Raw genomic sequence first — 25,608 nt, forward strand, 5'->3', positions numbered from 1 at the left:
CATAAGGCACAATTACACAAAGAGCATTTAGCAATTAACACTTAAATCACAATTGACCCCAACACACAACACACAACCCAGTGAGTAAACAATGCAGGGACATAATATGGGTAAGCCAGCCAACCCGGGCTAAAGTAATGACTAGGCTCCAACTCCCCGGCGCAAAAGCGGCTCAGAGTTCGAGCTGACAGTCTCGTGTGGCACTCTGCACCTACTTTCCCTTTGTGCCTAAATATCAGCCCTCGACGTGTGACATTCTCGCCCTGGCCCACTGCTCGCTGATTGGAGCTTCAGTCAAGCTGAAGCAGAGCGAGATGAGCAAATGCCAGACGTCCTGGGCAGCTCTGCAGCCCAAATTCAAAATTGCTTTCTCTTATTTTATATGCTTAGACTCTTAAGAGTGTTTCTTTTTCCCAGTTCAGGAAGTTTATTATCTCAAGGGGAGAAAAAAAAATTTAATTAAAAAAGGGAGAGAAGTGAGAAGAAAGGGAAGGGAGAAGCCAGGTAAGGACATTCATATTTCAAAATACTCTTAATGAGTATTTAGTTGTTCAAAGCAATTATAGACTGCTTGGTAAATATGGACCCATACGGCTTCAAAAAATACGTATCATTGACCCAATCTTGTAAGTACATATTGTTAGAATACATATGATCATTAATGGCTGTCTGGAATCATAATGGGCTATTCAAAATATATATATATTGGATGACTTTAAGAAAATGAGCATTAAAATGAAAAACCTATACTTTCTGGGTCTACCAAACATCTTTAGAATTTTTAAGTAAAAGGAGTTGTTTTTTTTCTTCCCTTTTTCCTATATTATCCCATCCAAGCGTTTGATCTATATGATACGCTAATAGTTGAAAACATTTAATTCTGTAGCATGAATCTGTAATAATAATTTATATTTCACAAATAAATATTGTTAGAAATATAAAAAAAAAATCTTTAAACCCAAGAGTGGGATGGCCTCTTTAAATAATAGCTCTGAGGCATTTATTTATCAAATATTCTGTAGTGACTTCCCTAGCAGAAGTTTAAAGAATGTCTATATTGTTTTTTTGACCTTCACAATCAGTAGGATTGATTGGAGCTTCCCTTTTGTTTCCCTAAAATCAAAGTGAAATAAAATGCCTTGAGTGGAAATCAAAAGCCTTTGACATATAGCAAAAAGCTTGCTGTGCAATATTAGTACCCAAAGGCAATTCAGATTTCTTTTCAGAAGCAACATGTGCTCACTGTGAACTTTCCCCCTTTCTTCCTGTTTTCCTTTCCTTCCTTTTTTTTTTCTTTTACACAATTTATTTGAAGAACATCATCATGTCAATTTCTAATCTACAAATTCAATATCCATGATGGGCTAGAAAATACCTTCTAAGTGCAGCTTCCGTACCTGAATATATTACTGTGCTTGAGGCAGTAGTAAGCCAAAACCTCTTCAGACGGCCAGACGCCTACAAAATACAAGAGGAAGGACTTTTGGATTATAGAAGTCATTCTCTTGAGAAATGGCTTTTAAAATTAATGTTCAGGAGAAGCTATTTCAACTCGAATCACACTTAACAATTATAACTTGTAACAGGTCATACTGCATGAGTTTTGTTGTTATTGTTTTTCTCATGGTGCTATTTATAACCCCTTTCTCCAGCAAAATCTCTAAGCATCATAAATAGATGTTACCAAATTTCAGTGGCAGTGGAACAGCGAAAACAATAACAACCAAAATGACAAATATCAAAAGTTTACATTTTTGATGGTGTTTCAGATCATCTTAGTCTTGTTCACATAAAATTAATAAGCATCAACTGAAGACCTGCTACATGGGCAGCCCAGGCTAAGCAAAAATAAAAGGAAAAATCACTTGCAGGAGTCAATAAAGCCACTATATGTTTCTGTTTGAATTCATACTAATGTTTTAAAATATGTACAATTATTTCCTTTCTCCAATTAAAAGAAATCAAACTGGAGGATAAAATTAAGAAAGTTTAATTTCATCAACTTTGGGACATCATTAAATTCAGCAATAATCTTACCCACTAAATTATGTGGATTGCCATTTTCTAAAAGTATCACCTGTAAATCATTTATTTAGGAGACTTGGGCTTCAGGAGTGGATATGAATTGCTTAAAGAGAAGACAACCATGTTGGGGAATTATAGATTCTAGTGGTTATCACAGGACGGTAGGATTATAAATGCTTTTAATTTCTTTATACTTATTTGTGTTTTCGAAAAATATTTACAGTGTATATCAATACTCTTTAATCCGCACGAACTCTACCCTTATAAATATTCCGTTTTTCTCAAAGATCAGACTCGAGGATTGGGCAGGACACCAGGCACCGTGCATGGCCCGAGGAGAATGTCGTGCAGTCCTGGGAGAGGGCAGCATGCGGTCTCCACCTCACACCAGGCACTCCGTTAATGGGTCTTGATGCAAAGTTGAAACATCTACAGAAGGCTTCATATTTTCTCCCTAGATGAATCTCCAACCTCAAGGAGCAAGAAATCCAAGCATTTCAGGGAACCAGCGGTTAGCATAATGGCTATGTCGCTGGACTCCCAGTCGTGGTTCGCGTCCCGGACCTGGTGGCTTAAAACTCACGCCGGGCACGTGTGCGTGCATGCCCAAGATCCCGAGAGGAGAATGGAGGAGAAGGGATTGCAGCGTGACCATCTCCTCTGGGGGGTGATTTCTCGCTTTCTGTCTCTCTGTCTCTCTCTGTCTGTCTGGCAAGCGCACACGCTCTATAGCGAAAAACCTCTCCCCCCCAAAAAAAAGAAATCCAAGCATTTCTGAGAAGAGAATATCAAAGAAATGGCCAATAAAATGAGAAGAGATTTGAAAGGTAAACATCAAAACAGTGAAGACGTGACTCCATAGAGCATTTGCTGCAGGGAGGTCCAGTCAGGTGAATCCATTACCTTAACCTCCTTGACACTTCTGATAGAAATGACGGCTTGGGGAGAAATAAGGAAAATCAGTAAGAAGTATTTGGAGTCACATTTAGAAGGCAAGTCAGAGGCAGTAAAGTGGAGCAGTCAAGGTCTCACGTACTTTGGAGATGTGGCGGGTCCCAGCCCCAGGTCTGCCATCCCCTAGCTGAGTGACCTTGGACAGGTTACTTAACCTCTCTGTGCCTCAGGCTCCTCATATGTGAAATATTATAACTGTAGTATCAACCTCACGGGATTGTCTTGAAGATTAAGAGAGTAATATATATGCAACGGGCTTTGAACAGTTCTAACTCAATAAACTCAAACAAAAAGAATTTTACTTGTGGTTAATGTTATTCTCCTGCAAAGTGGGATAGCACATAGAAGAGAGAATACAGGGACTGAAAACAATGATCCCAATTACCAGAAAAGATGGAGAATCATTTCAACCTGCTCCTATTTTAAGTTTTGGCATAACCCCAAAGTCCTAGTGCCAGGCATAACTCCACATAAAGAGAACTCTATATAAAGACCAAGTACATGATCAAATTCTCTGAAGGAAGAGCCTGTTCTATATCAAGGGGATATAATCACCCCAACTATGAATTTCTTTGTACCTTTAGTATGTGGCTTTGAGGTTTAAAAAAAAAATGATAGGGAAGGATATTTTTTTTTTCTTTTTTTTTTATTTTTATTTTTTATCATCATATCTTCTTCATATTACATTGGATTACATATAACTTTACTGTGTGTTACATTATATTTAATGAAAATTTAAGCCTTAAGTTAAAAAAAAAGTGACTTCTAAAATGCAGTCTTTTGAAATAGTTTTATTATAATTTTCTTTAAAAATTATAGTGGCTGATTTTTAACTAAATTAAATACAAAAACACAAAGAGCAAAGTAAAAAAAACTACCTAAAATTCCACCACTAAGATAAAATTATGGTTAACATTTTGGACATCATTGCAAAAATATTTTTAAGCATAAAGATATTTTACACAAATGGGATCTTCTCATGCAGGTATTTAATAATCTGATTTTGCTGCACTCAATACATGGCACATAGCTTCCCATGAGAATAAAAACATATTCTCCCTGCATCATTATTTGTCATAATTGCCTATGTAGTCTATATGTGTACCAGAATTCATTTAACCAGTTTCTTCTTGAAAGACATTTAAGTTAGTTTCAAAGTTTTTGATATTATGAGATCATAAATAAGTAGTACAAGAAAGACACATCTTTGATTTTTCCTTAGGCCAAATATGTAGAAACAAGAATATGGTCAGGGGACCAGCAGGTGGCGCGGTGGTTAAGGCGCTGGATACTCCCACATGGCCAACCATGGTTCAAGTCCTGATCTGGTGGTTTGCGTTCTCTCTTCCTCTCTCTCTCTCTCTGGTCAAATTAAAATAAATGAATAAATAAATATTCTTTATTTTAAAAAAAGAACATGGTCAAAGGTTAAGTATATTTAACTTTTTTTTTTTTATTTGGTTTTTGCCATAAGGCACATACGCTCACTCGCTGAAGAGATAGAGAGAGACAGAGAGAGGGAAAGTGAGAAATCATTCTCAAGGGGGGAATGGCCCATGCCACAGTCCCTTCTCCATTTTCCTCTTGGGATTTTGGGCACGCGTGCATACATACCTAGTATGAGTTTCAAGCCAATAGATCCAGGACTTGAACTGTTGTCTCCCATGTAGGAGTCCTTAACCATTATGCCATCTGCTGGCCCCTATATTTCACATTTTGATATACCAAATTAGCCTCCATGAACGTTGTATTAAGGCTATACTTCCCAATAAGTGTTTGTTACCTCAAAGCCTTGCCAAGATGGGGTTTTGTCAACATATTTTGTTAGGTTGTTGGGAAAGTCAAACGCATCATGACTTTCCTGATAACCTAATATTTTTGCTAATCTGCTGAATTTTAGGGTCAGCTGGTGGTGTGATGGTTGAGGTGGGTAGATCCCACATGGCTGACTATGCAGTCTGAGTTCTGGACCTGGCGGCTTTGGAAACATGCTGGGTGTGTGTCCCCGCAAGCACAAAACCCTGAGGAGAGGAGAAAGGATTGTGGCACAGACATCCCCTCTGGGAGGGTGCTTTCTTACTTTTCTCTTTCTTTGGCAAGTACATGTACCCTATAGCAAAAGAATTTTTTTTAAATTTTAATTAATTAATTAATTAATTAATTTTTATTTGACCAGAGAAGGGCAGAGTGAGAAAGAGAGAGAGAGAGAGAGAGAGAGAGAGAGAGAGGGAGGAAACCTCCAGGTCTGGGACTTGAATTGAGAGAGAGAGCAAAGTGAGAAAGTAAGCCGCCAGGTCCAGGACTTGAACCATGGTCGGCCATACGGGAATCCAGCGCCTTTAACCACCATGCCACCTGCTGGCCCTGCCCTATAGCAAATTTTAAAGGAAAGTTATTTAAATATAAATCAAAACCTAAATGAGATGCTATTCCGCATTCATTAGGAAGGCTATAAACAAAAAGTAACAAGTGTGGAAGAAGATGTGGAAAAATTAGAACTCTCGTGCTTCGCTGGTGGATATGTAATATGTAAAATCATGTAGTCACTATGAAATTGCCTAGCAGTTCTTTTAAATGGGGGCCCAGATGTGGTGGCACAGGCAGTGGGGTGCCAGTGATTAAATCTTGAGCCATTTGGAAGGCCTCGGTTGACTTGAATATGCTGGCATGCCTGTGATCCTGACCGGCTGGAAGTCTGAGGATGAGGGGGAAATCAAAGCATGATGAAACCCTATTAGGGGGCCTAGCTCTCTCTCTCTCTTTTTTTCTTTTTTTTTTTTTTTTTGAGAGGTTTTTGCTATAGGAAGCGTGCGCTCACCAGACAAACAGAGAGAGACAGAGAGACAGAAAGTGAGAAATCACCCCCCAGGGGGGAATGGCCACGCTACAATCCCTTCTCCTCCATTCTCCTCTTGGGGTATTGGGCACGCACGCACATGCGCCCGGAGTGAGCTTTTGTAAGCCACCGGGTCCGGGACGCGAACTGCAGTCAACTACATGGAAGTCCAGCGACATAGCCATTACGCTAACTGCTGGTCCCCTTAGCTCTCTTTCTATTTCTCTCATGAAGAAAATAAACACATTTGGAAAAATATCAATTAAAAATGTATTTTTAAGTTAAGTGTAAATTACCATATTACCCAGCATTTGCTCCTAGGTATATACTTAAGAGAAATGAAAACATATCCACCAAAAAACTTGTACATGAATGTTTATAGCAGCATTATTTAAATAGTCAGAGATTGGAAACAACCAAAATATCTATCAAGTGATGAATGGATAAATAAAATGTGGTATGCCCATACAAAGAACAGTTATTTGACAATAGAAAAAGAATAAAGTACCAATATATGCTACAACATGAATGGAACTTGAAAACATATTAAATGAAACAAGCCAATTACATAGGACCACAGGCTGTGTGCTTCTGCTTATATGAAATGTCCAGAACAGGTACATCCATAAAGACAGAATGTAGGTTGGTGGTTGCCTAGGACTGATAGTTAGGTGTAAGTAGGGTGTGGATATGAAGGTTTTTTTGGGGGGTGATGAAATGTTCCAAAATCAATTGTGGTGGTGGTTGCACAACTCTGTAAACATACTATAAAACACTGGGTGGACTGTATGGTATGTGAATCAAAACTTACCAAAACTGTTATTTTAAAAAGCTTCCTCATTCTTATTTGTGGAAATATAGTGGTCTTTTAAAAATATTTTATTTTCTACAAAGTCATACACATAGTTTAAAGAGCCACTGAGTTCTATTAGGAGTCTGACAGGTGCCAGCAGGTAGTGTGGAGGTTAAGGTGGCTGGACTCCCACATGGATAACCACAGTTCAAGTCTCAGACCCAGTGGCTTGAAAAATCACACCAGGCATGTGTGCGTGCATGCCCAAGATCCCAAGAGATGAATGGAGAAGAGATTACAGCAGGGCCATCCTGCAGGGGGAATGATTTCTCACTTTCCCTCTCTGAGTTTCTCCCTGTCTCTTTCATCTCTGGCAAGGACATGTGCTCACTATGGCAAAATCTAAAAGAAAAAAAAAAGAACTCAGAACCAATCATTCTCTGTGAACCAGAAGTTCACAACCAATCATTCTCCTTCCCTAGAAACTACTACTTTCAAAAATTTTAGCTGATTTTTCTGATATGACTTCTGATGTCCTAAGTATTTATATTGCTGTTTTTCTTTTTTTTAAGTTGCACAGTCTGAGACTCGAATTGCATAATTGCCATGTGGGGTCCAGTCACCCCAACCACCATGCCACCTGGCCGACCCAATATATTGCTATTTCTTGATTTTTCAGTTATAGCAAAATCCATTGACAACCCCCTCACTACGGAAGATAGGCATTTTTGCTTTATCTCTGTTTGTCTTCTCACATCACACGTATCATGCTCCTTAGTCATCCTCCATCTGCTTAATATATATAATAACTATACATCTATTAATAATACTGCCTTCCAGCTTCTAAAATGATAATGTTTTACATGTCCCTATTGTATTATCTGTGTGGGTTTATGCCTTAAAAAATAAATCCCTTTTTAGTGGTTTAATGAAATTTTTCAAAGGAATTCACTTTAAGTCACTGTTCAGTCTTCAAGTTTACCTGAAATCCAGAAATGTATGGTTGTTCAAATATAAGTTTGTAGGATAATGCTGGAATCCATATCATACAGTAACTATTCTTATCTCCCTCAGAGAACATTTTAGCATGAATACTTTAAATTCTGAGTAGTGAGGTTTTAGTACACATTCTGGAACTGGGATTCACAGAACAGAGAGAAACTCACTGGAAAAGTGATAGGAATCGTTTTTAGAAGCAGAAGTTACAAGCCAAGAACACTAATGGTAAAGTTCCAAGATTTCTATGTTCCATTAATAGTATCGTAGAACTCTACTGATCAATTACAGACACTTCTGCTACATTCTTGATATCACCTGTGAGGTGGAGCAGAATGACCAAATTGGCATTTAAAGTAGCTGCAGTACTAATCTAAAAAAAAAAAAAAAAGGGCTGGTGCAGGCAGTGACATACCCATCTACGGGATCTACGGGGATGAAATCCATATGGTTGGCTACAGGTTTGGATCCTGAGTTGCTCTAAAACACACCAGGTATGTGCACACCCAAGATCTGGAGGGCTGGAGGGCTGGTGGGAGGGGACGGTGGCATGACGAAACCCTGTCAAGTGTGCCTGTGTGTGTATGTGTGTATGTCATGAAAGCAGTAAAATAAACTTTATAAAAAGGCATCACAAGGAACCAGCAGGTGCCATGGTGGTTAAGGCACTGGACGACTGGATGGTCCCATATGGCCAACCAAAGTTCGACTCCTGGACCTGGTGGCTTGCTTTCTCACTTTCTCTCTCTCTCTCTCTGGTCAAGTTAAAATAAAATGAATAGATAAATAAAATAAAATAAATAATTTTTTTTAGAAAGGCATCAGAACATTTTAATGAACAGTCTGTTCTAGATAACTTGTTCTCAGACCTGTCATGAATGAGGACACTCCCTTAGAAGTTATTCAGAGGCATGTAATTTCCTATCCCTTAGTGCTTTCTGTATGAGTCAAATAAGTTTATATCATAGGAGAAAAGACCTCTTTCAGCCAGTGGGCTCCATAAAAGCCTCAGCTAAACAAGAATTCTATCTGAAAAAAGATACTGTATTTCTTTCCTCTTCCTCTTCTTTTCTTTTCTTTTTTTTCCCCCCAACTCTCCGAGGGCATGTGCAAGTACCAGAAAGAGAGGAAGTACCCCACAATGGGGTCTAGTCATACTGCAATGCTCCTTTCTACAGTCCTCCTTTCTGTCAGATCAGGGACACATCAGGGTCAGGATTCGAACTGCAGTCAGCCACGTGAGGTCTGGCTCCCTCCACATAGCACTTAACTGGCGTAAGAATACTATCTTTACTCTGAATTTTCATGGTCATTTGATTTCACTGTCATTTTCTTTCGAACAAAGGCTCAATTCCCTGTAGACCCTCTGTCAGAACTAGACCTGGTGAACTTGTTAGACTTAAGAAAACCTGTAGCCGTCCAAGGATAAAATATGAAAAGCTAGCTGTTTGCAATATGTAACAACTGTGCGTGAGGAGTCAGCCTGTGCTCTATTTAGTGTACAGAACCACTTCGTTGTTACTGTTAGTGCAGTAGCTAATATTATTAAATGCCAAGTTTTGTGGTTAATTTGGAAACAAACAACATATCCACTATTAACCTGAAAGCTGAACAAATCCTAAAATTGTGACATGAATGTCCAGCTAAGCCTGGTGGTTACTAGATCACTTCTTTCTGAGTTATTTGCTATCCCATAGATCATTTGGAGGGCAGTTCTAAGGCTTTGACAATCAGCATCCAATAAAAGCACGGCTGGCTCCCTCCTTATGCCCTAACAGATTGGACGTGCTCCACAATAACATACCCAGCTCCCAGAGCAGAAATGAGACTTTTCTGTGACCAGCCAATGTCCACCAAAGCAGCACCTTTCTCTACCTTCCTCAAACTAAATGTCATGTACTTCACACAGGAATCTGAAGGAAGGCCTCTTCCAAATCGAAGACTCAAGTGGAGAGGCCAGCATACCCTTTGCTAAGCTGTGGAACCTTCTGGAAGAAGAAAGGGACTGATAGATGTCACTGAAATGAAAGGTGGTCCATGCTGGAACGGACAGGTAAGCCTCTTGGACGATTTTCAGTGCTTGCACTGTCTCCTTTTCGTTTAACCCGCCTTCCATTTCTACTTTAGGGCCCAGAGTGGAAATCTACAAGAGGACTACAGAATGTTCCACAGATATTAATGGACATCTGCTATGTTTCACACCCTGGGGTCCAAGGAATGAGACAGCATGGTTACTGGAGTTTCAGTTTAGTTGGGGGAGATGTTAAATAATGTGCCTAATTTATAATTGCAATAAATGCTAGGTAGGTAAATAGAGGATGCTTATAAGAGCATATCAGAGGGGACCTGCCCAGATTGGGATGAGGTTGGGAGAAGCCCATTAGGGAAGTATCAATGCAGGCAAACTCAGACAGACCCAGAGGATGAAGAGCCAAGTAGAGAAAGAAGGGGGTTGGGTGGGTGGAAGGAGTGGTCCATAGAAGAGGAGCCCCATGAAATAAAGTCTTGAAGAGGAATAGGGCTTGATGTTCTAGGACTGGAAATAAGGTCAGTGGAGCTATAGAATGAATGAGAAAGAAAGTAATACAAGGTGATACTGGAGGGGTAATTAAGGGCCCCATCCTGTAGGCTCAAAGGCCATGTTAAAAATTTAAAACCAACCTTAAAATAAATAATATGTTTTGGGGCCGGCAGGTGGCATGGTGGTTAGAGGTGCTGGAGTCCCACATGGCTGACTTTGGTTCGAGTCCTGGACCTGGCAGCTTGCTTTCTCACTTTCTCTCTCTCTGTCTCTCTCTGGTCAAATTGAAATAAACAAATGAATAAATAAATAAAGTTAAATAAAATAATTATTAAAAAAATAAATAATATGTTTTAAGCAGCAGAATGGTATGGTCAGATTTACAGTTTAGAAGATAATTCTGGCTACTCTAAAGAAAATAAATTGAAAAGGGATAAGAGGAGGCAGGGGGAAACTAGGTAGGAGGCTACTACAATTATCTAGGTGAGAGCTGATGGTCGCTTGGGTAGTGATTAGTGGAGATGAAGGAAAGTGGAAAGATTTGAGATATATTTAGAAGGTATCCTGACAAGACTTGCTAGCTAATTAGCTGAAGGGGTGGGAAAGGAGAGGGAAGTGTCAACTATGACTCAGGTCTGTGGCATGAACAAGGGGGTGGATAATGTACAGCAGATGCATATAGGATTTTCCTTCAATTTTACAGAAGAGGCTGAATCCGTGATGCAGAAAACATTGCCCGGGGGCCTGGCCTCTGATTCTGGCTTTCCAACTAACAGACTATGAAATACTGCGAAGTAATTTAGTCTTTCTGAGCTTCAGTATCCTCATCTGCAAAATGATAGGCTTGAGTGAGATTATGTCTAGGGGGCCTTCACGCTGTTAAAAGCTACAGTGGCAAATGAGATCTTATATACTGGAGTTAGATAGAGTTCAGCTTGAATACTGGCTCTTATGGCTGTGTGACCTTGGGCAAGGTATTTTCTTAAGCCTCATTCATTCATTCATGCAACATACAATTACTAGCAGCCGCCATGCCTGTTCTAGAAGCTGGGGGATACAGCAGGGATTAAAGTAAAGCTCTTGCCTAAATAACTTCAATAAGGGCAATAGATGATACATAAGATAATTTCAGATACTAATCAGAGTTGTGAAGCAAATAAAATATGTTAACAAAATAAAGATTAACTATGGGGGGGCATTGCTACTTACACGGTATTGTTGAATAATGCCTTAGTTCTCGCATTCGTTAAGTATAATAAGCAATAAAAGTTTCTACTCGTAAGGATTAAATGAGATAATGCATGTATGGCATTTAGAACAGTAATAGCATACAGTAACTTTTTTATAATGTTAACTTGCTACTGCAGTCACTGTCAATGTCATTTTGACATGTTTCTATCCAGGGAATTTTATCAACCTTGATTACATTTTATGAGCCTTTCAGGGATATTCTTATTCATAATTAATAACCCACAAAAATCAAACCAAAACTAAACTTTGGAACAATGTGCACCCTAGCTATGGGAGCAGTGGAAAGCACCCTGAAAGATTCATTCGTTATCTATGGCCAATACTAATTGTATACCAGTTCTCCTGCTCTGACCCACTGACAGACTCACTCTGCGTAAAAATGATTGCGTGCACACCCTACCCTCCTCTACGTTTGTGGGGCCAGGTGACAGAGAACATGGACACATCTAGGTGGAAGAGAATGTCCACATAGCTCCAAATGGTGGACAGGTGAGACACTAGCATTTTGTTTTTAAATAATTATTTTTATTTTATTCATTGTCATTATTTTATGTATGTATGTATGTATGTATGTATTGAAGTTGACCAGAGACAGACAGAGAGAGAGAGAAGGAAAGTGAAAAAGCAAGCCACCAGGTCCAGGCCTTGAACCATGGTCAGCCATGTGGGAGTCCAGTCACCTAACCACCATGCCACCCCTAACATTTATTGAATGCTGACACTGCCCAGGCATTAGAGGCGGAGGACACTAAAAACACAAAGAGGGTAAGAACCTTTCCCTTTAAATCAGCTACTTTGTCACAGAGTTGGGTCCTGCACTCAGGTCATCTGACTCTAGTGCTGTCATCCTTAACAGAACTGGGCTGTCCTGCCTTCCACCAAATGACAAAAATCAGGGTTCGAATGACTCGTTTTGCAATGCTGTTTCTTCCTCTGTTCCTGGAAAAGCCAACTGAACTTTGAAAAGCACGTATAACAAGCAAGTTGAGGGGCACAAAAAATTACCCAAGTATTTCAGTAATACATTTTTCGAGAGCTAGGAGGTAGTCCATTTATAGGTGTGAACTGATTAAAAATCCACTAAAATTTAAAACTTTAATTTTAATTTAAATACCTACTAATGTGATCATTATGAGGTAGGGGCAAGACAAAAGGAGACCTGGCCTTGTCCTGGCAGGAAGGGAGGAGAAGAGAGTTTTTAAGAACTTTCCCCCAGAGGCATCAACCTTAGGTCTGCTGGTCAGTTTTAGAGCAGATGCTGGGAAAACAGCTGAGTGACAAATAAGAAGTGGAGACAGGACAAGAGAGATGCCGAAGCACCACTGGGAACAATGAACGCCCGCCCTGCAGTCACAACTGTGGCCACTCAGTGAAGCCAGGAACTTGGAAGACATTCCTGATGCTTATTAGCAAGTCGTTTAACCTCTCCTTGCCTCAGTTCCTTACCCGAAAGTACTGTCACTATCTACCAGGTAGCAGAGCAAAGAATTAGAAGAGTACCTTGTGAGCGCTCAACTGCTGTTTGCTATTATTATTTCAAGTACTGCAGCAGCAGCACTTACTGACCACTCACTGCTTCACAAACACTGGGCTGTGTACTTTATATGGAGCATCTCATTGAATCCTGAAGCAGCCCTGTAAGAGATGTATTATCGCTATGACCCGCTAAGGGACACAGTGGCATACACTAAAGTACACTGAGCTTATGCTACACGGTGGCCGTGAGCCCGTGCTCTCCACCTCTGGAGGCCAGCCTGTGTATCACTACCCTCTATTTCCTCGACCCTGCTGGCTGGTCCTGAAATCAAGAGAACTAGTTTCCAGTTCTCATGGCTCTGTCAAAAACTAACTTTGGGGGCCAGCAGGCGGTGTGAAGGTTAAGGTGCTGGATCCCACATAGCAGATTCCTAGGTTCAAGTTCCAGATCTGGCAGCTTAAAAATCCCTCCGGGCACACGTGCACGCATGTCCAAAATTCTGAGAAGGGAATGGAGGATAAGGGATTGAGGTGTGGCCATCCTCCTAGGGAGTGATTTCTCCCTTTCCCTTTCTGTCTCTGTCTCTCTCCGGCAAGCACATGCACCCTTACAGCAAAACCTAAAACAAACAAACAAAACACAACTGATTTTGAAACTTTGGACAAACTATATTTGGACTTTAGTTTCAAGAATAAAACAGAAGGGTCAAATTGATTCCCAAGGCCCCTTCCAACTTGAAATCCAATGACCACAGATCAACATTATCTGTGTATTTCCAAACAAAAGTTATAAAATTATCAATGAGCGCTAGCCTGTGACATTCTAAATAAATTAGATTCGTTAAACTATTTTATTTATACTATAATCTTAAATTTAAACCTCTACCAGGAAATATTTTAGATGGGATTCAAAATGGTCCTAGAAGTCAATACATGTTACATGTCTATCTGAATTAAATTAGAATTTCCTTTAATTAAATATCACTGTTTCAGAAAATAATTGCTTTATATCTATATATACTAGTTGTAAAAGCTTTTTATTTAGTTAATTGAGCATATTAATAATGGAAAACCTCTTAAATACAATTTTCCCTCTCTAATACTGAGTATGGTTCTCTGCTATATTTGGACTTCAAATGAATTTCCTGTTCCTTAGGGTAGCAAAACTACCTTTTGGGCAGAAGAGGTTTTCTTAAGGTCCCAAAGCACAAGTAGAAGAACATCTCCTGATGTGAGCTATCTGAGTGTAGGTGAGAAAATGCTCCATCTCTATTGGTCAGAGAGAATGTAAAAAAGTAAAAAGCATCATTTCTAGGAAACATGGAGCCAGAAAAAAATCAGACCACAGCAGGAGGGAAAATATGGCCTGTAATTCCCTAGAAAGATAGCAGGTCCTTCCCATGGTGACAAAAAAAAAAAAAAAAAAAGCTTTCATTGCCAGTTTTACTCCAAGTAATGTCTTCTGCCAAGGTCTTGCCGTGCTGAAGGGTCCTCAGGGTGTGGTGGTCGGGCCCTCATTCTGCTGCGATCACCCTTTTCCCATTTAAAATAGGGCTACATCTTGTCTTAAAAACTCACAGAAGAGCTGTAATATGTCGAATGGAGTGGAACAAAGAAGAAAGTATTAGGAATAATTGTCATGTCTTACATTCTGAGCCACTTCACCAATACGGGCACACACTTATGAGACGATACACCAAAATAAGAGTGCGCTTCCTCCCCAGAGTTACCTGGGATTCATGGATTTGATTTCTAAAGCAGCTTCCTGCCTTGGAGTCCAGCATTAGCTCACATGCAGTGAACACTGTGGCTGGATTCCAAATAACTGGGAAGCCAACTGTTCCACATGGAATGCATGTTCTACACAATTGTACAAGCTTTCCTGGGGAGAAAATGGTATTCAGGAGGTGCGTGTTCCAGGAGCAAAAGCAGTACACATTCATTAAGTAGCCTTCGTGGGCTTGTGAGGAGCAGAACTTAATTCAGTGGTGTTGTTCGGAAGGTACATGTCCCGGCATATCAAAACTGCTTTTTACCGTAAGTTCTCCCTCTTAAGGTCTTAAGGAACAAATATATTTCTGTGGGGCAGAGAAGAGGAACACTGTATCCCTTTCTTTTCTCTCTCTCTCTCTCTCTTTAATTTATTTCATGAGAGAGAGAGAGAGAGAAAGAGAGAAAAACAAGCACCCTCAACCGAGTCTTACACTGAGACGCTCCACCCCTAGCCTTTCTCCGCAGCCAGGACCACAGACACACGCATGCACATCTCGTGTATCTAGTCAGCCTAGGAACCAAACCCAGATTTGCCCACTGCTTCAGCGTGGTACAGTGATATGTGAATGATGTGGCACCAAGGCCGGCCCAAGACTGCCTCCCTTTCACATGGTAGGAACAGCCATTAGCAAGTTCCGGAAGGTAAAACACCACTCAGCAAACTGACTTAGTAAAGGCTCAAAAGAGGCTGGTTTTCACAGGCAACTGTGGTTCAAATCCCCAGCTGATCTACCTGAGATATGCCAGGCACATGCACAAGTGTCCAGAATCAGACAGGCTGCAGGATTACAGGACAGGGATCATGGTGTGAGCAGACTCTCACGTGCGCATGCACACATTCTGTCATGAATAAAGAAAAATAATTGACTCGGAAGATAAGGCAACAGTTCATTAAGGAAAAGTCCTTCTCTGCCCGTCCATCTAAAAGTCTAAAAGTAAATGTATCATATTCAGGTTGCTAATGAGAACAAAAGAAAGAGAGAAAGGAAAAAAAAAAAAGAAGGAATAAAAAATCTAAGAGCTAGCTGAGGATCTTAGCTATGCAAAATGACTAGGGTTCTGTCCTTTCTGTGTCTCCATTCATCATTATTCACTGATATGAAGGAAACATGATGCTCTGGTCTCCAGAAATGTCTGCAGCTGCACAAACTGGGGCAGCTCTCTGCAGCTAATGTGGAAATGTAGTGCACGTCCTGAACGTGAACACAGCGGGCTTGCTCTGTTATGGCCATCTACAAATGGCTCTAAGCAACTTGTATGATTGTCTTTAACATTAAAAAAAAATGTTTTAAAGAAATGAATTTGATTTCATTTTCCTTCCCTCGTTTTCAAATAGTCATTAAAAATTAAACAACACTAGGAGAAACCTTTTGTGATTATAGCCTTCATTTCCTGCAACAAACTGGATCTATAAATTTACGTACCATTGTAGATGTAAATTACAAAATTTATATTCAACTATATTAAAACATCTATTCCAAAAATGATTACCAGTTGTGAAAAGCAGACAGGCTTATCACTTGCTGTCAGTTGTTCATGTCTAGTTAAGCAATAATGTGCTAAAACTGCTCTTTTGTTTTGTGTAAGAATTTTGGCAATAGAAGAAATGAACACTCGGTTAATAAAAACTCAGGCTGCTTTTTGCTTTGATGGAGGAAGCAGCTGCCTGTTTTCATTTGCTGCAGAGCAGCAAAACCCATCAATATAATAAGCAGCTTAGATGCATCCATCCACAGCATCTGTAAGGATATAGGGCTATTCGCTCAAAACCAATCCCTGGTTTAATTTTAACAAAGATGTGTCTGACATATTTGAAAATGCATTATAATAGGTTTTGAAACACGAACAATTTCTCTCTCTTTTAAATACTTTTTACAGATTTGAAAGGTTAGTATACGTGGCTGAATGATAGCAATGATAAAAACCAGTCCAAACTGTGAGGCCATCCTAAAACAAGGGCAGTGAAGAGAGCAAATCAAGAGGCAGTTATTTGGCTCCCTTCAAAACGGAAGGAATTCATTTGAATGTGATTTCATTCACTTATTCACACAAACAAATATCGACCGCGTCCTTACTATTGTACATAGTGCACTGGGCTAGATGCTAAGGCCTCAGTTCCCACTCCCACTAGGTTCACTCTTCACGGGAAAAGATGAACACAAAACCTAAGTAAAACAATGTGGTAAGTAGAGGGATACAGAGAAATGTTTTTATTTTAGCCTTTTATTTAAAAAATTCAAATGGGCCTAGAACACAGTAGAAACTATTTAACATAAAAATTAAAAAATCAAATTCTGTCTCCTCTATTATACAGTCACACACTTCATTAGACATATCTTTAAGAAAAGACGATCTGATAAAAAAATTGGATTATGTTTAAACACATGTCAAACTGTTTACTAGTGTAGCCAGGAATTATCACACTTTAGAGAGAAAGTTTTAGGATTTTAAGTTTTGTTTAGACAGCTTCTAATTTTACAGTAACCATTATACACTTTTACGTGATCATGAATACATCACACAGCAAGCCTCACAGAAAACACAAACTTTCAAGTAACTTACGACGTGCCACCTTATGCCGTGGCTAGTAAACATGCTAGGAGGTTGTTTTATTTCAGTACTGGGTGGCACTCCGAGAAACCAGACAGTTCTAAATCCTCTTTCTTTTCTGAGAAACTTTGGATGAGTGAGCATCTCGGCCTGATCATTGAGGGACCTGTCTGCTGGTACACAGCATGTAGGACCAGACACCAGCTTTTCAGGATAGCGAATTCAAATGAGCATTCACTTGCCAGAACATTAAGAGAATGTTCCCATAATGCAAAACCGAGGGTTTTCTTATTCACATATGTTCATGACAAAGCACACATACACATGGTTGGGCGTTTTCTTTGAAATAAAACTTTTTATTTGGGAATAATTTTAGACTTACATAAAAATGGCAATGATATTACAGAGTTCCTGGAGTTCACCCAGTCTCCCTTTATACATCTTACATTTCTCACAACTAAAAAATCAACTTTGCCTCATTCCTACTGACTAAAGTCAGGGGGTTATTATTATTATTATTGTTATTATTGTTGTTGTTTTAATTATTTATCAGGGCCAGCAGGTGGTATGGTGATTAAGGTGCTGGACTTCCACATGGCCAACCACAGTTTGAGTCTCGAACCTGGAGGCTTGCTTTCTCTCTTAAAAAAAAAGTTTTCCAATAATTATTTATTATTATTATTATTATTATTATTATTTTAAAATTTGCTATAGGGCATGTGCACTCACCAGAGAGAGACAGAGCTAGAGCGAGAGAGAGAGTGAGCAAGAGAGAGAAAGTGAGGAAGCAAGTCACCAGGTCTAGGACTCGAACCGCAGTTGGTCATGTGGGAGTCCAGTGCCTTAACCGCCATGCTACCTGTTGACCCCAAGGGTTTGTTTTTAATGGAAGGGTTACTCTTCAGATGAGAGCTGATGAACATGTCTGCCAGAAAGTCACAAATTCTGCTTAAAGGACAATATTAGCATCCATCAGATCTTTCCTTCCCTTAATTTTTTTTTCCTGGTTAAGTTACTCTGAAGAAATGCATATCAGATTTAAGAATTGCAGCAGGACACAAAATGCAAATATGTTACGGTTTGAAAAAAATCTGAACCTCATCAAGAGACCTGTGTAGCCAAGAGAAGCCTTGGTTCCCTGTTCCATTGTTGAACCAGGCAGAATGTTATTTCTAAGTCATTATTCACAGAAATACAGAGTGTCCCTAGTCAATTAATATTTTTATATCACAGTGTGATATGGACCTTATAACCAATCTTTTGGCAGCATGAGTTAAGAATCACAAAGAAGTCAGGGGGCATTATTTCGCACCCGTTTAGAGTGTTTATAAAGCACTCATGATGTACCCTCTCCTCGCTGTGCTTGCTTTCTTCCCTCCTCTGCTCCACTGCTTAATGGCTGAGCAAAACACTCCCAGGATCCTGCCGAGATTCATGCATGGGCCATGTACTGGTTAATGGTGGTCTCGTCAATGGGAAGTTGGTAAAGGCACTTTCGGGAAGATTATCTCTAGGTGTAACTGGTGGTAACCCTTGGGACCTGGTGTTCAGGTGAATAGTCCTCTCTCAATATATTCTAGGCTGAAAGAACACCCTCCCTAAAATGGAGACAGGGCAGGATGGACCGAGTCCAGTAATGGCCTCGGTAGAACCTCTCACATCTGTCATTCTCTCTCCTCCCTCCATTACTTCAATTTCTCCTCTATTCTCTCACCTTCTCTCCTACTTTTCAGTTTAATGTTCACCCTATTTTTAGAGTCCCTTCTATTAAAAAATAGTCATAATAGAAAAGCAAACTTTTTGAATTATTTTTTCCTTCCAGGAGCAAGAGAGAGACACACACACAGAGAAATAGCACCCCCGCCTCACTCAATGTTATTTAATTGTAGAGATCTTAAAATATACCCAGCACTTTATCTGGATGATACAGATACAAAAGGAAATGACAGCAACCCTGCTCTGGCAAAACATTAAAAAAAGATTAGCACATAAAAGTATTATTCATAAAATATGGCAGATTTTCATTTAAAGAAGATTTGAATATAGTGGGAACCTAGCCACGGGATATATACTCGTCATGATTTGGGAGATGGTGGGGCTTCAGCATATACGGGGGATGGCTTCCTGGAGGATATGAAAGTGAAACTGAGCATTAAAACATGAAAAAGATGCATTAAGGTTAATCTACATATTTTGATGACAGTACCTGCATCAATAATAATGACCAAGATTGAATAAAGTGAAAATACTTCCTATTTAGATTTTCCTTGCTATTCTCTTCATTTTCAATATGTTGCTTTCTCTCAGGGAGATGAGGATCAACAACCTTTTTAGCTGCGTTAGCATTAGAAATGGCTTTTCCTCTCAGTGTGGCATTGGTATTGCCGCCGGCACCACCTCGTTCTATTTCATACTTTCCATTCCTTCTTGAGGACAGACTCGAGTCTACTGTCCATGCAGGTGGTCACTTGGACCTAATCCACTCATTCATGCTGCTAAGTCTGGGGTTCATGGATACAGATATTTTAGGGTTTCAAGATTTGGGGAATGTCATTAAACATAAATTAGTTATTCATTTGTGTGGGTTGATGAGGGGCCTCTCCTTTCATACCATCTCTCTGCTAAGTGTCCTCTAGGTCATCACCCTCAGGCCCAGAGGTTTCTGTTTGGCAAAGTTAAACAGAAACCCTCAAATAACAACTGCTTTTCTTTTTTTTTTCTTCTGAGCCTTCTATCTGTCCATTCGTAGTACTGCTTGATCTCCACCAGAGCTCAGCTGATGTGACTCTGTTACTCTTCTGTTTGTCACTTAATCTTGCTCTCTCAGGTCCATAAGTAGCTTCTTCAGGTACAGAGTTTTCCTTTTTGTTTTTTTTTTTTTTAGAATTATATATTTAATTTTATTTATCATTATTATTTTAAAATTTGCTATGGGGTGTGTACGCATCAGAGAGAGACACAGGGAGAGAGAGAGGGAGAGTGAGAAAGCAAGCTGCCAGGTCCAGGACTCAAACTGTGGTCAGCCATGTGGAAGTCTAGCACCTTAACCACCATGCCACCTGCTAGCCCCTAAAGTATATATTTTTCACACTGGGAATATTTCAGGATGCCTCCCTGATAGGACCCTGATTGGATACAAGGTGATTCTCTTACACAGTCACAAGAGCTGTCTTAGCATGTTTATGTCAATCTCTTTCCAAAATCAACTCCAGAATAAAGGGCCGCACAGACCATTCCATTGGTCTTGAGTGTTTTTGCGATCAGGTACTCCTTGGACGGCATTGTTGCCAGCTCTTCAACAATTTCCTGGAACAATGGCCCATTTATCTCTGAATGCTTTCAGGTAAATACCATGTACCCATTCGTCTTTTGGTGATAATCATTATGAGAAAAAAAAATCAACTTTCTTTCTTTCTTTTTTTTTTTTTTTTTTAAGTTTTTGCTATAGAGCACATGTGCTCATCAGAGAGACAGAGAGAGAGAGAGGGAAAGTGGAAAATTGCTCTCCTGAGGGTAAGGCCATGCCATAATTCCTTCTCCATCATTTTCTTGGGCATGTACATGCACCTGGTATGATTTCCAAGTCACCAGGTCCAGGACTCGAACCAGAGTCAGTTATGCGGGATCTAGCCACTTTAACCTTCATGCCACCTGCTGAATGCGAGGCCCAACTGTTGGGCCTGTCAGCCACCATTGCCATAGCCACATCCCACTGTCCCCACAGGTCTTGACACTGTGATCCCCTTGCCTGACTCCCAGCCTTCAGCCAGCCTTAGATTATGGGCACAGGTGTGCCCAGGGAAGTTCCAGGCTTGAACTGGGAACCTTCTCATGTGGGATTGCCCTGCAGAGCATTAGATTTTACTGCTGCACCACCACCTTCCTCCAAACTTTTTCTTTTTAATTGTCAGAGAGCACACACAATCAACACAGATAAAGAGAGAAAGCACTTCCAGTGGGGCGTGGTCATATTATAATCTCTTTTCTTCCATTTCTCCCTCCTGTCAGATTTTGGGCACACACACACACTTGCCCTGTATGTTTTTCTTTTTTTTTTTTTTAAAAAAGAATTATTTATGGATTTTTTTATTTATTCATTCATTTATTTTTAATTTGAGCAGAGAGAGATACAGAGAGAGAGGGTGAGAAAGCAAGCCAGGACTCGAACCATGGTTAGCCATGTGGGAGTGTCCAGCTCCTTAACCACCATGCCATCTGCTGGTCCCCAACCCTGTATGTTTTGTTTTTTTTTTTAGAGTTATTTATTTATTTATTTATTGAGAGAGACAGAAAGAGAGACAGACAGAAAGAGACAGAGAGACAGAAAGTGAGAAATCTCCCCCACCCCCTGGGAGGATGGCCATGCCTCAGTCCCTTCCCCTCCACTCTCCTCTTGGGATTTTGGGCACGCATGCATGCATACCTGGTGTGAGTTTCAAGTCACCAGGTTCAGGACTCGAACCGCAGTCAGCCATGTCGGAGCCAACACCTTAACCACTACTCCAACTGGTGGCCCTAGCTCAGTATGTTTTTTAAGCCAGAGGGCCTGGGACCTGAATCATAATTAGCCACGTGGAATTCAGCTCCCTTAACCAGTGTGCTACGAGACTAACTCAATTTTTTTAAAGAAATTTTGTTGATATCACCTTCAAGCTTTAAAAAAATACTTTGATCTGTTCTTTCTGTTGTGTTTAAACATAAACTCGAGGGCAGAGAAGCTCATTGCTTCCTTCTTGGGGGCATGTTTACAGGATGTATGAAGGCAGCTGTACATGGTTCTAAACGTGGAACTCACAATAAAAAATGAATCCTTTTTCTTCCGCAAGATTTATTTGCTGAACTTCATATGCTGTATCTATCTATCTACGTGGGGCCTGAGTCCTCCTATAATTGCAATCGCAGGTTAATTCTTGTGTGGATAAGTTTCTAATTGCACTCAATCCACTTTGACTGGCTTTCTTATCTATATCCACAATCTGTAGACCTGGCAGGACAATTATCACCACAAGACAGGATAGATGCTCCGAGGAGTAAGGCTGTCCTGGGCCGGGAAGGTGCCTGCTTACAAGTTTTCAGGCCAGCAACTAAGCATTCACGTTCAATAGGCCATCTTTCTCTAAATCAATCGTTTTGCTTCGTTCAGCAGAGCCCATGTCATGGGTGCTCGTATCGGGGGCTTATCTGTGAATATCTACAAACATGCAGGTCTCTAATCACGGGAGCCTGGAATGAGTCCCAGAGTGGGCCCTTTAAGCAACTTGAGAGAGAGAGAAAATGATTCTCTGTCTGTTTTTTTTTTTCCTTGCCCCCTTCTCTTTGCTATGATAAAATTTGTAACCTTAACCCATATAGCAAAGCGTTTTTTTTTCTCAGAGAATCACAACACTTTGAGAAAGGCCTTCAAAATACACTCTTTTAACCGAACTATTGCTCTGAACTTGACACCACAATTATCTTTCTGTTGGGAAAAATACAAAGATTCTAGGGCTGCTATATTGTTACCGGCCCTTTCACACCAGGACACACGAGTGTTCGTAAGTTGAGATCAAAGTGCACAGGCTGAGTTGCTGAGAGCAGAGAAGTCATCATGGTCTCTATGGACTCATGCTGGACTTCTCGGGACAGAAAACACATTTCCTTCTCTCTCCAGCATCAGAGTTCACGTTATTGTGAACTCCATCACTCCTCTTTTTTGGCTCCACCCTTGACAAAGGATTGAAACAATGGCTTCAAACCCAGGGCATTGTATTTAGCTAGAATATAGATCTCACCTGTTTCTACCGTCTCACAGCACTGGAGGGATTTCTGACTGAGGAGATACTATGTATAAGTCCATTTTATGCCATTATTGATGTGAAAGACAATACCCTTTTGGAACGATGTGAAATAGTGTTTATGTATCACAAATACTGTTTATGTATTAGTTCCTACTTTTGATGGGTGTTTCAGAGAAATCTCAAATTACGACATAAAGGAGCGAGGCTGCAGTGGTAATGCAAATGGACCCACAAAGAAAGGACCCCGGGTTCATGTTCTGGAGGATCCCTTAGCTCGCTGGGCACCTGTGTGCATGCCTGACCTGGGTCAGCTGAGCCTGGGGATGGAAAACAGTTTCAAGATCTCATTGGAGGTGCCAGTCTCTCTCTCACACACATATGGAAGAAATAAATAAACTTCTTAAAACATGAAGTAAGGTCTAAAGAAGTAAGGGACTTGCTTAGGAGACAGTGGCTAGTTAATGGCAGAGTTTAGACTGCAACCTCAGTTCCCAAAGACCTCACCTTGATTCTCGTTTCAAAGTAAGAGACCTGAATAATAGTGTAGGGATTTGAGTTGGATTTTTTTCCCCCCAATAATCTTTTTGTTTTGGAGAAGCTTTTCCTATAGGGGCACGTGCGCTTGCAAGAAAGAGAGACAGAGAGACAGAAAGTGAGAAATCACCCCCAGGGGAGATGACCATGCTGCAATCCCTTCTCCTCCATTCTCCTCTCAGGATCATGGGCACACACGCACATGGTATGAGTTTAAGCCACTGGGTCCAGGACTCGAACCGCAGTCGAACACATGGGAGTCTAGCAACAGAGCCATTACGCCAACTGCTGGTCCCTGAGTTGGAATCTTGTGGAGAGATTGTATCTTCCAGGTGGAGATCAGTGTTTGAAGGAATGAATCATAGCCTTTCCAATGTCACAGGACGCACAGACACTTAGCAATTAAATTTAAGTCATCGTTGGTTTCTATTTCTCCATAAATGGTCTCATAGAAACACTGCCTCCATACCATGCCCCAACACGCTGGCTAGCAGAGGAAGATACAGATGCGTTCAACTGCAGCTCACCTAATACCAGAATCTCTGAATCGAGGCCAGAAAGCAACATATAATCTTTTGAAATAGCGATTCCCCCCTTCCCCAGAATTACAATGATTATGTGCCTTGCTTTATATCATTGGACTTTGTTTGTTTTCAGGGAATTTATCATCTAAACGGTCATTAGTCTTACTTATTCAAATGTCTACATGTAATTTGTCTTGCAATTAAGAGTTTGTAGCAGATTCCAACAATCCTTTTGATTACCAGCATTCCAATCATAATAAAAGAGTAATTTTATTTTACATTGTTGTGTCTAGGGAGGGAGAATCATGTAATATATACAATTTTCTCTCACACACACATCACGGTGTTGAGAAATGTAATTTCCTATGTATTCTCTTCTAAGAATATTTTCAATGTTTCTGGATTGTCTCTGCACTCAGGAGCAGGATTGAAATCTCCACTTTGGTATTTATCTGAGGCTGTGATAGCTCAGTCGTCTGCCGCGAATGCCAAGATAGGGGGAATCTCATCATCCAGAGACCAGCTGCATGATGGGCAGTTAATAGATATATCAAACCTTAGGATATATGCTAAGCTGAAGAGATGATTGGTTGGTTGATACACTGATTGATTAGCATAGGGAGAATGGGTTTCTTCTTGACAACCTAAGATTATGCTTCAGCTAAGCTCAAATTGCTTACACCTCTTCTATTGGGTTTAAAATTACAGTCCTGTCATCTAAAATCTCTCTTCAATGAAATTTTTACCATATATAAAAATTAAAGGGAAAAAGAAAGTGGGAGCACTGGATAAGAGTAAATGGAGTAGATACATTTCATGCTACTGTTGTTGATTCCACTAGGAAAAGTTGATATGTAAATCCTCTTGAAAAATGTTACACATTTCATAGACGATTACTGAATATTATACGATAATTCAGGGGAAAAAGTTCAGTATGTTTAAGTCAGTGAACACTATATTTTCAAATACATTACAGTCAGATCACCTCTATGTAAAAATGAAAATTAAAGCAAAGCTCTCTATTAGTCAGGTTTATACTAAGGCACACAGGTCCCCCGCCCCAAATCTTTGGCGTTTTAATATTTTTAACTGCTGGCATGCCTTTCAGGGCCGGGGACGAAAGGGCAGACTGTGGAGACTGCGGATTAGCTTTGTATTTGAAGCAGCTTAACACAAGTAGTAACTTCTTTAATTAGTAATAACGATCCTAAAGACCGTCACATGTACATCTTGAAAATAATTTCATATTGTGCCTGTTTCCCATACAAGTGGAATCAGATATGCTTCAGAATGAAATGAAATCAGATGAAGGACACACCACTCTGTTCTAGCAAACTCCAAACCGGCTTTTAAATAGTACCGAATAAAAATCATCAAGACTTTGCACAAAAGGTCAACATTTAGGCTCAAGAAACATCTGATAGTCTTAGTTTATGATATATGCATTAGATACAAACTCTGTTTACGATGTCCTGTTTAAAAATTCATTCTCATTGTACTCCAAATTATCATACTGGCTAAAGAAAGGACCTCATTCTCCCTCCTTCCTCCCTATCCCCTTCCCCCTCAAAAAAAAAAAAAAAAAAAAAAAAAAAAGC

General features: G+C 40.1%; 1 protein-coding gene across 2 annotated transcripts in view; it reads right to left on the reverse strand.

Annotated features, from left to right (window-relative positions):
* Positions 1-25,608, reverse strand: part of CAMKMT (calmodulin-lysine N-methyltransferase) — a 461,851-nt gene that overhangs the window by 72,115 nt on the left and 364,128 nt on the right. For both annotated transcript variants that reach the window (XM_006159898.3, XM_014592146.2), the window contains exon 4: positions 1,398-1,458. In XM_006159898.3, coding sequence (XP_006159960.1) covers positions 1,398-1,458 — 61 coding nt within the window. The remainder of the gene's footprint in view (positions 1-1,397; positions 1,459-25,608) is intronic.

Source organism: Tupaia chinensis, unplaced genomic scaffold (genome assembly GCF_000334495.1).
Source record: "Tupaia chinensis unplaced genomic scaffold, TupChi_1.0 Scaffold000661_1, whole genome shotgun sequence".
NCBI lineage: Eukaryota > Metazoa > Chordata > Mammalia > Scandentia > Tupaiidae > Tupaia > Tupaia belangeri.